The 15,941-nt window shown below is 39.5% G+C and overlaps 1 protein-coding gene across 50 annotated transcripts in view; it reads left to right on the top strand.

Moving 5' to 3' along the window:
• The window catches only part of RXFP1 (relaxin family peptide receptor 1), a 128,318-nt gene that overhangs the window by 35,902 nt on the left and 76,475 nt on the right, over positions 1 to 15,941 (top strand). For 34 of the 50 annotated variants that reach the window (XM_021101289.2, XM_084972129.1, XM_084972132.1 and 31 more), the window contains one exon: positions 8,773 to 8,910. The exons of the other annotated variants lie outside the window; for them this stretch is intronic. In XM_021101289.2, coding sequence (XP_020956948.1) covers positions 8,773 to 8,910 — 138 coding nt within the window. The remainder of the gene's footprint in view (positions 1 to 8,772; positions 8,911 to 15,941) is intronic. 50 annotated transcript variants of the gene reach the window in all.

Genomic DNA, 15,941 nt, shown 5'->3' on the forward strand with positions numbered 1-15,941 from the left:
AATATTTTCACAAAATCGCATTTTCTTAAACTTTTCAATCTCATCTATTTACTCCTTATCTGAAAAGAGCTTGCTATCACATTGAGGACTAAATAAACTTAATTTTAAAAGAAGCAAAAAATGATTCAGATGAAGCCATTCACTGTCCTCTGCCTTTGTGCTTTAAATCTTGCTGTGTGCATATCTGCAGATTCACGCACACACACACCCAAGTCGAGTTTCACATCCAGTAATCACTGGATCATCCCGTATGTAGAGACAAACAACACAGAACCGTCTAAACAGAGATTCTCAGTGAAGAGCAGCCTATCAGGGTTGAGGAATAGACAGAGTAAGGCATGTATGTCTTAACATAGTGAATTGAATATGATAAGTTTGTATTTCCAAAAAGCTATTCTTTATTTCTTTCTTAAGCACAAAAAAAAAAAATAGAATTGACTTTGTTGGTATGGACCCACAAAAGATACATAATCTTTCACACCATCCACAAAAATAAACTCCAAATGGATTAAAGATATAAATGTAAGACTGGAAACCATAAAACTCCTAGAAGAAACTATAGTCAGAACACACTTTGACATATATTTTTTAGAGCTGTCTCCTCAGGCAAAGGCAACAAAAGCAAAAATAAACAGATAGAACCTAATTAAACTTAAAGGCTTTTGCACAGCAAAGGAAATTACTAATAAAATTAAAAAGAAAACCTACTGAATGGGAGAAAATATTTGCAAATTATATAACAGGTAAAGGGTCATAAAATTCAATATCAAAATAACAAAGAAATTGATTTAAAAATGGGCAAGAGATCTGAATAGACATTTCTCCAAAGAAGATATGCAGATAGTCAACAGGCACGTGAAAAGATGCTCAACATTACTAATCATCAGGGAAATGAAAATCAAAACCACAATGAGATACCTCTTCATACCTGTCAGAATGTATATCACAAAAAAGACTATAAATACAAATGTTGACAAGGATGTTGAAAAAAGGGAACCTCATACACTGTTGGGTGGGATGTAACATACAACCACTATGGAAAATAGTATGGAGTTTCCTAAAAAAAACTAAATATAGCATTACCATACAATCCAGAAATTCCACTGCTAGATGTATACCTGAAGAAAATGAAAACAATAATCTGAAAAGATAGATGCACCCCAGTGTTCAGAGCAGCACTATTTACAATAGTCAAGACATGGAAGCAACCTACGTGTCCATTAATAGATGAACAGATAAAGAAGATGTGATATATATGCAATGGAATATTACTCGGTCATAAAAAAGAATCAAAGCTTGATATTTGCCGCAACATGGATGGACCTGGAAGATATTATACTTAGTGAAATAAGTCAGACAAAGACACATACTCTATATCACTTACACTTGAAGTCTAAAAAAATGAAATCAATGAATATAACAAACAGAAAGAAATTCACAAATATAGAGAAAAAACTAGTGGTTATCATCGAAGAGAGAAAAAACTAGTGGTTATCATGGGAGAAAGATGAGATGGTGTATGAGATTAAGGGTCCAACCACTATGTATAAAATAAATGAGATATGAGATACAAGAGGTACGTTGTACATAAGGAATATAGCCATTATTTGGTGGTAACCTTAAATGGAGTAAAATCCAAAACTATTTTGAATCACTATGCTGTACATATAAATTTAATATAATATTGTAAATCAACTATACTTTTTAAAATATATATATAATCTTTAGCAAGATATATGCTCATCTCTGTGGGAAATCATCAGAATCTCAGGAAATATCCTTGTAAAATATACTTAATCATCAAAACCAGGCACAGATTTTTAAAGTTTAAGAAATCTTGAATTTAGATGAATTATATGAATCCTGTCCATGTATAGAAAAATGAGTTTGGGGGTACACAAAAGCCAAGGCATGTAAAAGTATAATTGAAAAAGCAAGTTGGGTGATCAGTAGTTTTAAAACTTCTCAACACATTTAGAAAATGTATTTATTAAAGAACAAATCAATAAGAATAAAGAGGCCAAGCTAATGAAAACAATAATTTTGAACTAGAGGTTATGAGTATGATATTACAACTCTAGTAATATCAGGTTCAACAAAATTTATGCATTCAGTATCAAAACAAACATTTATGCACACATAGAGTTGTAAATGGTCCTAGTTTAAAACAAAAACTCACATTGCAATGTGGTTCTTCAGTTAAGCAGACCTGGAAGAATTGTTATTCAAGATCTATGCAGAGAGACGTTAACCTGGTTTCCTCCATTAACGTGGTGTTGAATTCTTATATATGTAACACAGTTATGTGTATTGTTTTCACCATATTTTTAGTTTAAAATACATTTTTAAAAAGTTCTATTCAAGGACTTGCAGAACCTCTAAAGCTCCTTCCCCAAGCCCTAATTCCATTAAGTCATGTTTAATACTATTGAACCACTCACTTTCCAGACGATGGAACTTAAGCTCAAAAAAAATGGCCCAAGGGTCACAGATCTAGGGAGGTGACATATGAGGGATAGATCTTTCAGTGTACTGATTCCCAACACTGGGATTTTTATTGGCTCCACCAGAAGTGGATGTGCTTTTAAAAAATAATCTCATATACAAATTATACATTCAATATTAAAACAAGTGACCATGATTTCTAGCCCTACAACAATATATGCTATTTTTTTCTATTTTAATATGAAGTGCAAGAGTATATCATGCAAACTAAGAAGGCAAGAATCCATTTATGGCAAGACACCAAGCTGTCTTTCCAATGGCGAAATAATATCCTTACAGAATTCTTACAATTCTTTTTTAAGTACCTCTGTTGCACTGATAGTAGTGAATTGCAATAAACTTGTTAAATGAAATTAAACTGCTTACTATCAGGTCAAAGAAACCTCAGAACTATGGACAATGTAAAACTAAGTTATAAAATGCAAACAAGTTATTTTAGTCATTAAGGATTTCTTTCCGCAGAATAAAGGCAAGCCCCATTCCTCTAGTCCAGGAAAGTTACAATAATGTCGGTGGGAAGTAAACAGAGGTAAAGCCTTACTCTGGTTTTTATTCCTTCAGTTGTATGGATGTGGCTACCCAGTTGTCTGTAATGATGAGTCTGGCAGGATTGCCAGAGACCATCCTGCTACAGAGAGTACATCATACAAAAGTTTCATTTGCATGTCGGTATCAACAATCTCTTCATACCCTAAACTGTCTTTTTATTTCCCAATTATCTCCCTTGGAGATTCCAGTAAACTGGATGCCAGGGAAAGATTTGATAGCTCTGTGATGTTTTTATTCCCTCTTGATCTAAACAACCCAACAGAAAGTGCTAACCCGGCCAACTTTGAAAGTGAGTAGGTGTAGGCGGTTCACCAGTGAGGCTCAGGGAGCATGGGCCCCTGCTACTCCTGCCCCCTAAGCCCCACTAGGCTTTCACTTACTCATTCAACCATCCTCACAAATAAATTGCCATTGTGAGATTTTTTCATGTCTGGAAATTTTTTAATGAGGTTCTTGACATGTAAGTTAGGAATGCATTTTCTTGCAAAATAGAGGAATATGACCTACCATGGCCCTAACAAGTAGATGTTTCTTTTCCTCACGTAAGGAGAAATGCCTTATGATTTCAAGGCTAGCATTTCTCAGATCCCTGTGAGTTTTCCTGGCCTCACAGGAAGGCTTGCTACCTCACAGCTGCAAGACCACTGCTGCAGCGCCACACTTCACACATGTGAAAGGCAGGAAGAAGCTGAGGACAGGGTAACTGCTCCATCCTTTCTTATAACAGAAAGCCAACCCCTCAGAACTTCCTCAGCAGGTTGCTACCATTTTTCATCACCAGAACTGTGCCTCTTAGCCACCTATAAACTAGGGAGCTGGGGAAGAAAGTATCACATCCTGTAAAGAGGACCTGCAAGCCAAAGTGGCTCGGGGGATAAGAATCCAACTAGTATCCACAAGGATACAAATTCAATCCCTGTCCTCTCTCAGTGGGTTAAGGATCCGGCATTACTGCAAGGTAAGATGTAGTTCACAGATGCAATTTGGATCTGGTATTGCCAGGGCTGTAGTGGAGGTCAGCAGCTGAAGCTAGGATTTGACCCATAGCCCAGGAACTTTCATATGCCTCAGGTGCCACCCTAAAAAAACAAAAAACAGAGTTCCTGTTGTGGCTCATCTGTAACAAACCCAACTAGTATCCATGAGGATACAGGTTCGATCCCTGGCCTCACTCAGTGGATTAAGGATAGAGCATTGCCGTGAGCTATGGTGTAGGTTACAGATGTGGCTTGGATCTGGCCTCACTGTGGCTGTGGTTTGATTCAATCCCTAGCCTGGGAATTTCGGCGTGCCACAAATACAGCCCTGAAGAGAAAAAAAAAAAAAAATGACAAAAGGCAGGTTAACAGGGAGGAAAATGTTAGAAACGTTATTGATGTTAATATTTTTAGTTGTACATACATGGCATCTCCACAGATAAGAAAACTCAAAGAAGTGGTTAGACCATTTTAGCAAAGAGGACACAGGAAAGGGGGCCTGAGCTTCTAGGGATGGTAAATTGTGAGGAGGTTAATATATGGGGAAATCAATGGAAAAAAAGTAGGTTTGCTTGGGCTGACTCATTTTGGTGCTAGCTTTCCTTCTCTAGATATAAGGGTTCTTCTCATGGTTTGACAAGATGGGGCATGTTCAGGGTGGTATGGCTGTAGACTCCTCCTGGTTTGGAAGAGAGCAGGGGAAAACCTTCAGCAAGGGAAGAGATTTTTACATAGTTTCAAAGACCCCTCTACAAATGCTTAGTAATCCCCAAGGCTAATTTCAGAGTGGGGAAGTTTGGGGGACATCACCTTGATCAAGTGCCCAAAGTGACCATCATCAGGAATGGGACAAATCAAATCTTGCACTGTCTGACGGGGTGAAATGAGCTTCACCTCTGTGAATTTCTTGCCAAAGGTGCATAACCTCTATCAAATTGTGATGAAATAACCCAAAATTCAAGACATTCTATTAAATAATTCACCTGCAATTTTCTTTTCTTTTTCTTTTTCTTTTCCTTTTTTTTTCTTTTCAGGGCTGCAACTGCAGCAATGGAAGTTCCCTGCTAAGGGTCAAATCAGAGCTGCAGCAGCAAGCTATGCCATAGCCATAGCAATAGCAGATCCAAGCTGCATCTGCAACCTACCCAGGTCCTTAACCCAATAAGCAAGGCCAGGAATTGGACCTGCACCCTCATGGGTACTAGCCAGGTTCTTAACCCACTGAGCCACAGTGGGAACTCCCTAACCTGCAATTTTCAATAGTGACAAGGTCATGGATGATGAGGAGAGACTAAGAAATTATTTCAGACCAAAGGAAACTAAAGAACTATAACAACATCATGCAAGGAGTGAGAGTGAAATGCATCCTTTACTATGAAGGACATTTGGGGGCAATTTGTGAAACTTGAATGGGTTCTGAGCTTTAAATGGCAGTAAGGTATCAAAGTTCATTTCCTAATTTTGATGGATCTAGAGTGGAGAATGTCCTTATAGTAGGGAAATGACCTTTATTATAGGAAATACACACCAAAGTTTTTTTTAATTAAAGTTTAATTGATTTACAGTATTGTGCCAATTTCTTCTGTAGACAAAGTGATCCTCTCATACATATATATACATTCTTTTTCTCATATTATCTTCCATCATGTTCTATCCCAAGAGATTGGATATATTTCCCTGTGCTATACACCAGGGCCTCATTGCTTACCCATTCTAAATGTAATAGTTTGAATCTACCAACCCCAAACTCCCAGTCCATCCCACTCCCTCCCCCCTCCCCCTTGGCAACCACAAGTCTGTTCTCCATGTCTGTGAGTCTGTTTCTGTTCTGTACATAGGTTCATCTGTGCCAGATTCCACATATAAGTGATAGCATATGGTATTTGTCTTTCCCTACCTAATTTCACTTAGTATGAGAATCTCTAGTTGCATCTATGTTGTTGCAAATGGCATTATTTGGTTCTTTTTTATGGCTGAGTAGTATTCCATTGTGTATATGTACCACATCTTCTTAAAATATTCATCTGTAATTCAAAAATATACATGCACACCTATGTTCATTTCAGCACTATTCACACACTGAAGTTTTTAGGGGTATGGAACATGATTTTTCCATAAATTTTCCTTTTCCAAAGGAATTTACTTTCAAATGGTTTAAGGTGAGGTAAACATTCTTTATACTATATTTGCAACTTCTCTTTAAGTTTGAACTCATCTCTAAAAAAATTATTTTAAAAATCTCTAAGATTTCTTTTTTTGTTGTCTTTTTGTCTTTTGTCTTTTTTTTTAGGGCTGCACCTGTGGTATATGGAGGTTCCCAGACTAGGGGTCTAATCAGAGCTGTAGCTGCTGACCTATGCCAGAGCCACAGCAACACCAAATCCAAGCTGTCTACAACCTACACCACAGCTCACGGCAATGCCGGATCCTTAACCCACTGAGTGAGGCCAGGGATCGAACCCGCAACCTCATTGTTCCTAGTCGGATTTGTTTCCAATGGGCCAAGATGGGAACTCCACTAAGATTTCAAATATATTTGTTGAATCATAATGCTATGAAAATGTAAGACTAATTTCAGGACACAGTCATTAAAGAACTATATCTGCAAAAGACAAAAAAAAAAAAAAAAAAGCCCAAGAAATAGCAACAACAACAACAACAAAAGACAAAAAAAAAAAAAAAAAAAAAGGAGTTCCCGTCGTGGCGCAGTGGTTAAGGAATCCGACTAGGAACCATGAGGTTGCGGGTTCGGGCCCTGCCCTTGCTCAGTGGGTTAACGATCTGGCGTTGCCGTGAGCTGTGGTGTAGGTTGCAGACGCGGCTCGGATCCTGCGTTGCTGTGGCTCTGGTGTAGGCCAGTGGCTACAAGCTCCGATTCGACCCCTAGCCTGGGAACCTCCATATGCCGCGGGAGCGGCCCAAGAAATAGCAACAACAACAACAACAAAAGACAAAAAAAAAAAAAAAAAAAAAAAAAAAGAACTATATCTGCCTCTAAATAGAAATGTTAAAGACAGGACATGAAAGCATATTATTCATAAAAGTAAGTTACTCGAAGAAGAATGTTCAAAACAGCAGCATGAAAGTATGGGCGGGTATGTCCAGTTAAAATGTCTTCAAACAGTCACTGTAGCTTAAGCCTTACAATTCATCAAAGAATTTTTCTGAAACCCTTGATTTTTAAAGTTGGCTATTAAAAAATTAACAAAGATATAAGTCAGTCTCAACAAAGATCAATCTCTTTATATGCACACTTCAGTTGTCTGAAGTGTATAATGTTCTGCCTATGACATCTTGTGGTATACAAGGCCTTTATCTTGACTTTGTTTTAATCAATTTATTGAGGAAAGATTGACAACTAATTTTTAAATAATTTATCAAATGAGAACACTATTTACAAAAAGCTTATTATTGCATAGACTTGACTATTTCCTTCAACCAATGGTGCGCACTCTGAAACACATAAGGGCAGGCAAAACCTGACATAGATGGATTGCTGCCCTATTAGAGTGTCATTTGTCCTGCTATTAAAATTTCCCACTGCATCTTAAAAGGGAAACCGTCACTTTTATTCTTTTTATGTTTTGATGATAGACAATTATGTTTTTACACAATAAGCTTTATTGACCATTTAAACTATTCTGTTTTTATTTCTTTATAACTGACAATTTTTCTAGAAAGTCTCAAATATTTACAAAGTTAGTAAGGATAATAAGCAACAGAGTTATCTTGGATTCTACAATAACTTTTGATTTACATAAATCTCAGCCTTTTAATTTTTTTTTCTCATTTTATGGCTGCACCTGGGGCATGTGGAAGTTTCAGGGCTAGGGGTCAAATCGGAGCTGCAGCTGCTGGCCTACACTGCAGCTTGCAGCAATGTCGAATCCTTAACCCACTGAACAAGGCCAGAGAGCAAACCCACATCCTCAGGGACACTGTATCGGGTTCTTAACCTACTGAGCCAAAACAGGAACTCCAAATCTCAGGTTTTTAAATGGCACAGTTAATTTATGTCCATCCTCACAAAAAAACTGCTTTACTCAAAATTGCTAAAACTTGGGCACAACCAAGATGTCCTTCCGTTAAGTGAATGGATGGATAAACTAGGGTACATTTGGACAACAGAAGATTATTTAGCACTAAAAAAAGTGAGTTACTACTAAGCCACGAAAGGACATGGAGGAACATGGAATGCACATTACAAGGTGAAAGAAGCCAGTGCGACAAAGGCAGGAACTCTGTTTTACCCATGTGACATGCCCAAAGCCTGGCACAGGACTTCAAGAACCACCCTACATATGACCAAGCCCAGGCAGTGCCTTCAGATCACCCTCCTTGTCTTCTTCCTCCCTCATCATCAGAAAAGTCTTGAGGCTGAGCCAATGCAGAAGAGTCCTGATTTTTTAAAAGACTGAAATATTTTTGAAAGAGAGAGGGCTGTAAGTTATAGGCATACTTTTTATAGAAAAAAAAAGGGATGATGAGGATATGCCAGGTGGGTAACATGAGAAAAGCAAAGAGAAGAATCCTGGCATCTTCTGGGGATATGGAATAGACCATCCTTTAGAGGTGAAAGTTCTTGGAAAAATCATTGGTGTCAGGCTACTGCTCAGGTTGAGGCTGCTGCAGGGATGGTGGTACCTGCCAGGATAAGAAGAGGGAAACTTTGGGGAATGTGGGCGGAACCACTCCTGGTGGTGCCTTTGTGTAAACTCTCTGTCCCCTTCCCTCATCACAGTTGCTCCTGGGAGTGGGCAGGATGTCACATGCGCCCTGGGCTACTTCCCCTGTGGGAACATCACCAAGTGCTTGCCTCAGTTGCTTCACTGCAACGGTGTGGACGACTGTGGGAACCAGGCTGACGAGGACAACTGTGGTGAGTGCAGCTCCCAGTCCTGGCAAGACCAGGGGCTGGGGGAACAGGGTCAAGTCAGGGCAGGACAAGGGGCAAGAGAATAGGGATCAAGTCAGGGCAGAATCAGGGGCAGGAGGACCAGAATCAAGTCAGGGCAGGACCAGGGGCAAGAGGATGAAGCTTAAGCCAGGGCAGGACCAGGGTCGGGAGGATGGGGGTTAAGTCAGGGCAGGATCAGGGGCAGGAAGACCAGGTTCAAGTCAGGGCAGGACTAGGGTAGGATGATGAAGGTCAAGTCAGAGCAGGGCCAAGGGTGAGAGGATTGGGGTTAAGTCACTGAGACCTCTCAGAAAATAGAGAAATGGGAAAAGAGAAAACTAAGTTGAAATACAAAATATATGTCACTTAAAAAAAATCTTACACATGTCTCATTAGCTCAAAATACCCAATCTTATAAAGAAGATTGATACACACACATACACACACACACACACACACACACACACACACAATGGAATACTACTCAGCCATTGAAGAGAGTGAAATGATGCCATTTGCAGCAGCATGGATGGACCTAGAGGTTATCATTCTAAGTGAAGTAACTCAGAGAAAGACAAATATATGATATCACTTATTTGTAGAATCTAAAATGTGATACAAATGAATTTATTTACAAAGCAGAAACAGATCCATAGACATAGAGAACAAACTTATGGTTACCAAAAGGAAAATTAGGGGTTTGGGATTAGCAGATACAAACTATTATATAGAAAATAGGGAGTTCCCATCATGGCACAATGGAAACGATTCCAACTAGGAACCATGAGGTTGCGGGTTCAATCCCTGACCTCGCTCAGTGGGTTAAGGATCTGGCATTGCCGTGAGCAGTGGTATAGGTCGCAGATGTGGCTTGGATCTGGCATTGCTGTGGCTGTGGTGTAGGCCTGCAGCTGCAGCTAAAATTCAACCCCTGGCCTGGGAACTTCCATATGCCACAGGTGCAGCTATAAAAAGAAAAAAGAACTGTACCTACCCTAAGAGAATTTGGCAGATTAAATGTAAAGGATTATAAGCACACGGGCATACAGCAGGCACCAGTTAAACACTGGCTGCTGCTGCTCTTTATATATTTTGCTTATTACAGTTACAAAGGAAAAATGAGATCTCCTAAAAGACACAAAAATCAGTAAGTCCAGCTTTCCTGTAAGGTAACCAACAACCATATGTATGACTTTATATAACAAACAAGTAGGGCTTCGGGACAATGAAAGTATCTGGAAAATTTTGACTTTTGGTTAGGATTTTGTTCAAATTTCTGAAGCCTCAGAAACACAAATTTATAAAAGAACTTGAATTGGCTGCATCTGAGTTGCTGGCAAAAAAAAAAATGGGCTTTGGTTAATAATGGGAAATAATGATATTTCTCACTCATGGGAAAATAAAGTACTATTTTTGGAGGACAAAACATGCAAAATTCTAAGTGCTGCATAAATAGCTGATACCCTGGAGAGAGCTTATGATTATTACTCTCTCAAGTATTACGGACTTTTTAAGACACTGCCTGGAAATAATGAAACTTTTCCATCTGGAGAACTGTCTCTAGGTGGTGGTGGTAACTGAGATGTGAGCACACCATCAAAACTGGTGGGCTTAAGCTATAATTGCCTGTGATCTGGATGGCCATGTGGATGTGTCTTCTTCTATAAAAGTTTAGATACCTTCTTGTTAAAAATAACTGGATACTACACAATTTTTTTAATCACGAAAAAAGTGTCTCTCCCACTGCCAAACTCTTCCCCCTCAAGCTGCTAGCAATTTTAGACACAGTAACAGGAGTGCACCCCACCAACTGGAATGGTGGCAACAAGCAGGAAGCAGGAGGAGCAGTAAATTTACCTGCAAAAGTAGCTTGGGGAAGGGTGGTAAAGAGAGGGTTTGGGAAGTCTTGCTTCAGTGCTAAGTTTATAAAGACCAGTGCAGGGTGGGCAGGGCGGGGGGGAGTTAGTTCCCCTGTGGCACAGCAGGATAAGGATCCTGCATTGTCACTTCCGAGGCTTGGGTCACAGCTGTGGTGCAGTTTCGATTCTTGGCTTGAGAACTCCGCAAAAATAAATAAATAGACCTAGTAAAGAAGTAACAATCCTGAAAGTGATAAGCTGTTGACTGAAAAAAACTGCACAAACTAAAAGTTGAGAATTATGTTTTATTCTGTGAAGACACTGAGGACTTAAGTCTAGGAGATAGGACCCAGCTAGCTCTGAGGGACTGTTCTGAAGAGGAAAGGGAGGAGCCAGGATATAGAGGAGTTTTGCAAAAACAAAACAAAGCAAACAAAAAAACAGGTAGTTGGAATATCTAAAGGTCATTGCTAATTAAAGAAAACCAGACAATGAATGTAGTGCTTTTCCATGTATGAGAAAATGCAAGAGTCTGGACTCACTGAAATCATCCCTTTGATATGCACCTCACCTCTCTAAGGCCAGTGTCCTCTTTTCTCCACCCTGAGTTCCCCCAGGGTGCACAGTGTGGGGCAGCTGCAGTGGCTGAGGGCTTGATGGCTGCAACATCCTTTGTTTAATGGCATGGCAGGTGACCTTCTTCATCCACAAATCCTTTAAGCTGTGGAAGTTTCTTAGGATCAACTAACCAGCAGGTTCCGATGGAGGCAAGATGGCATTGGAGTTTTGAGATCAGGCTCCAGGGACCTGGGCATAAATTCTAGCGAGATGTTCTGTGAAAAGGGGATAAGACTGTCTGTGTCCCGTGGGCTGTTGAGAGGACTCTGTGAGATGCTGTATCTAAGACACTTGGCAGAGCACCTGATAGAGCCCCCATAAGTGCTGGCTGATGTGTCAGTCAGCTGTGGCCGTTTTAGGAGCTCTCTGGCTTACCTCAGTTCCTGTGGGTCAGCAATCCCACCTGGGCTCAGCTGAGTTCAGTTGCAGAGTCTTCTGGCCTCGGGCAAGTTTTCTCAGTGCTCCTGCAGTCATCCATGAGTCAGCATTATCACCATGCCCAGAACCTGGGCTGGGACAGTAGAGGACACCAGCCCTTCCACCACATCCCTCCCAAAGCAGGTCACAAGGCCAGCCCTGTTCCAGCCTGGGAAATGGAGCCTTCTCCTGCCGAGAGGGACTCAAAGTCAAGTGCAAGGAGCTGAGGCCAAAGGAGGATGGACTGCAGCCACTCTTGCAAACTCTGCCACAGTTGGTATTATATTTATTTGCTTTTCCCACAGACATGAATCTTAACTCCCTGTGACCCAAGAGTGTCCACCTGCATGACCTTAGGAAGTTCTATCTGTTAAACAATTTAAATATTTCCAGGAGCAACCATGATTGTTCTGTTTACCTATCTTATGGAAACAGCAGCAGATATTTGAAGTGATATTTTTTGATACTCTTGATTTTGTAGTTACATGTATATGAAGGGGTGTGTGTGTGTGTGTGTGTGTGTGTGTGTGTGTGTGTGTGTCCTCTTAATTCTGGGATAATTATTTAGGAGATGCATAAGATTTCCCCCATTTCCTGAAAATGTAAACTGGTTTATTGGGGTCAGGGGAGATAAATTATGTGGATTCCTATATTTGGCCCTTAAGGATATTCATTAGTCTGAATCCTGGTGATTTTTTTTTTTTTTCATTTTTCAGCCACACCCATGGCATATGGAGTTTCCCAGGCCAAGGATTAAATCCAAGCTACATTTGCAACCTATGCTCTAGCTGCTGCAACACTGGATCCTTAAGCCACTTTGTAGACCTGAAGGAAAGTATGAAGCAAGTTGAGACAAAGTAATATAAGGAATGTATTCCAAGGTCCTGATAATATGTCCTCCTAGGGATCTCTGACATGAGCGGGGAATGGTTTGTGCCACTTTTATGAAAAAGAAATATTCAGAGCATGGATTAAATAACAAGTTCTAGCTACATGTGCATATAAACACCTTAAATATTGGCATATGAAAATAACACAGCATTTTATTTAATCAACTGACACAATTTATTAAAAATATGGGTGACATTTGAAATGCAATTAATATTTTAAATTTTTATTAATTAAATTATTAGACACAAAAATAGTATGCTCTTTTAAAAATCTTCATTACTCACCATTATCAACATTTTAGGAGTTCCTGTCATGGCTCAGCAGTAACGAATGCAACTACTATCCATGAGGATTCGAGTTTGATTCCTGGCCTTGCTCGGTGGCTTAAGGATCTGGTGTTGCCATGAGCTGTGGTGTAGGTCACAGACACAACTCAGATCCAGTGTTGCTGTGGCTGTAGTGCAGGCCTGCTGCTGCAGCTCCAACTCAACCCCTAGCCTAGGAACTTCTATATATCGCAGGCGCAGCCCTAAAAAGACAAAAATTAATTAAATTATTAATTTTTAAAAATATAAACATTCGAAAACCCACAAGTCCAATTTTGGAAATATGGGGAAAATCATAACCCACTCTTATGAAGACCTGTCTTTGTAACAAATACTACGTTAAATTGCTCCTGGTGTTCTTATGCCAGAATCACATAACCCTCTTGAAATTCATCTTGGCTTGCACATCTCAAGTGTAGTTCATGACCAAACTCATCATCCACCAAGATGTTAGAAATGCTGGTTCTCAGGCATAAACTGAGCCCTGTGGAATCAGAAACTCTGCCAATGGCTCCTCAGCATCTTTGTATGCACTTTGCTTCAATCACATGCACTCTGGACTTTGAGAACCACTGACCTAAACCAAGTGAGCAGAAAATAAGGGAGGTATGGTAACCAGGAAGCACAGCAAAACTAAACCAGAAGCAAGGTAACAACATGGTATGCAAGTATCTAACTCACTAACAAAACCCGTTATTACCATCATTGTCAATTTGCTTAGTTTCTATAAAACCGACACCCTACTAGTGGCAGTCATCTGAAAATACCAAGAAATTGAACTACACTCAAAACCTTAGAGGTGGCTAGTTGAGATGCTGCCGCTGTCTGTGCACCAGTAGGTTGGAACTTCCCAAGAGGAATGTCAGAATTCACACCATCTTTACAGTCCAGGTGATAAAAATTATGAGATGTAGTTATTTCTCCCTGCTCCTCATTACTTTCATTTCCTTCACCAGCTGTGGTTTTTCCTTCATTTTATAGTATCTGGATAATTTATTTTCCCTGGGCTGTTCATTTATAGGACATCCATATTTAAATCTTGCTTAATGCTAATTAAGCCAGAAAGTTGGTCCTTTTCAGAATATGTAAATCTCATGCATATTGAATAAGCAGCATCAAATACATTTGCAATCACGTAAAAAACAGTGTCTTTGATACAAACAAAAGAAAAACCCATAGGTAAAAATCACTTTTAGATGATCATTTACAGCTTAGTATATTATCAAATGAATCTTCTGATGAAAGAAGGGATTTTTTTCTTAACTAAACCTTTTAAAAGATATATCCTTAAAAAAAGGGCTCCAAAATTCTTTCCTTATTCCCTTAAGTTATTTAAATATCGACACTAATAATAATTAGTAAAGTGGAGAAACAAGTCAAATGGATACAGTGGTAATAGATTTTAAGAAAGTGGCTGAAAAAAAAAATGAAACACCATCAAAAAAATTAAACCAACTTCCCATGTATTGAGCTATAATATAACCTAATTTTGTTTAAAAAGAATTGTTAGTTTTGTATTATCACGGATTGTCTAAACAAATCTAAGTGTCATTAGAGCAGTATTATTGGGACAATGACATGCCAAAAAAGTAGGGACTTTTCACTGTTTCAGTTAAAACTCTTAGATACTCGGGAAACCATGTCTGAGTAAATGCCAAGTGAACCTAATTACAAAAAGGTAAGGACTCTTAGAGCTCCTGTTGTGGCTCAGTAGGTTAAAAACCCAACTAGTTTCCATGAGGATTTGGGTTTGATCCCTGGCCTTGCTCAGTGGGCATTGCCACAAGTGGCGGCATAGGTCATAGATTCAGCTCAGATCTGGCTTTGCTGTTGCTGTTGCTGTGGCATAGGCCAATAGCTGCAACTCCGATTCAACCCCTAGCCTGAGAACTTCCATATGCCTTAGGTGCGACCATTACAAAATAAAGAAAAGAAAAAGGAAAAAATTTTAAAGGTAAGGACTCTCATTTGGGAATTATTTTTGTCCTCACTGCATGCTAACTCTAGTAAAAATGAAATATTAAAGGGCATCAACTTCTCAGATGATATAAAATTATATAAAATTCATTATATCCAGATTTTTATTTAGAAGGAACTCTTTGCATTTCCGGCTGGAATTTGCTAGCACTCCTTCTGTGTTAGAAAAAAATGGCTGTACAAATAAGTCTTCCCATCACAGCCACACTAACCCATCACAGTCACACTAGCCCAGCACAGTCATACTAACCCATCACAGTCACACTAGCCCATCAAAGTCACACTAGACCAACCTCACACCCCTGTTGGAAGTGGGTTGATTCATTCTACCACGAACACCCAATTTCAGATGCTCACTGTGGCATCTGAACATTGGCCTGCTCTGCACTTTGACAGGCTTGTCTGCAGGGAAAGGATGAAGACATTGGTCACTCTGTTTCCATATTTGTATTTCTTTGATCCACAGGGAAAATGGAACCCTCCTCCAAAACATTTTGGGTGATGCTGTAAGTTAGCATCCATTCAAAATGTATGTCCACCTGGAAGCTCAGAATGGGACCTTATGTGGAAATAGGGTCTTTGCAGATCTAACAAAGATGACAAGTTTCTGGTTTCCTCCTGGTTCAGCCCAGGCAGACCCTTCCCGTCTCCCTCTCTGCTCCAAGACTTTTGCCCAGTTTAGAAACCAGTGTCTAAATCTAGTGTTTTGACAATCAAATACTAAGAATTTGACCCTTCGTTATCAGCAAACTTCTCTGGTCTCCCTTCTCCAAGGCAAAAAAAGTGGCAAATTCTAGCCTCTTGCTATAAGAAAAGAGTAGAGTGCAAGGAATTCAAGGAAAAAAAATAAAACCTTTTATTCATACCCCTGAATATATGCCCATCACTGGCTGGAACTTACTAATCTATGAGAATTAGACAAACA

The sequence above is a fragment of the Sus scrofa genome, chromosome 8 (assembly GCF_054392235.1).
Source record: "Sus scrofa isolate SSC_HxYL_T2T_F1_AM1 chromosome 8, Sscrofa_HxYL_maternal_Yorkshire_Landrace_v2.0, whole genome shotgun sequence".
Taxonomy (NCBI): Eukaryota; Metazoa; Chordata; class Mammalia; order Artiodactyla; family Suidae; genus Sus; species Sus scrofa.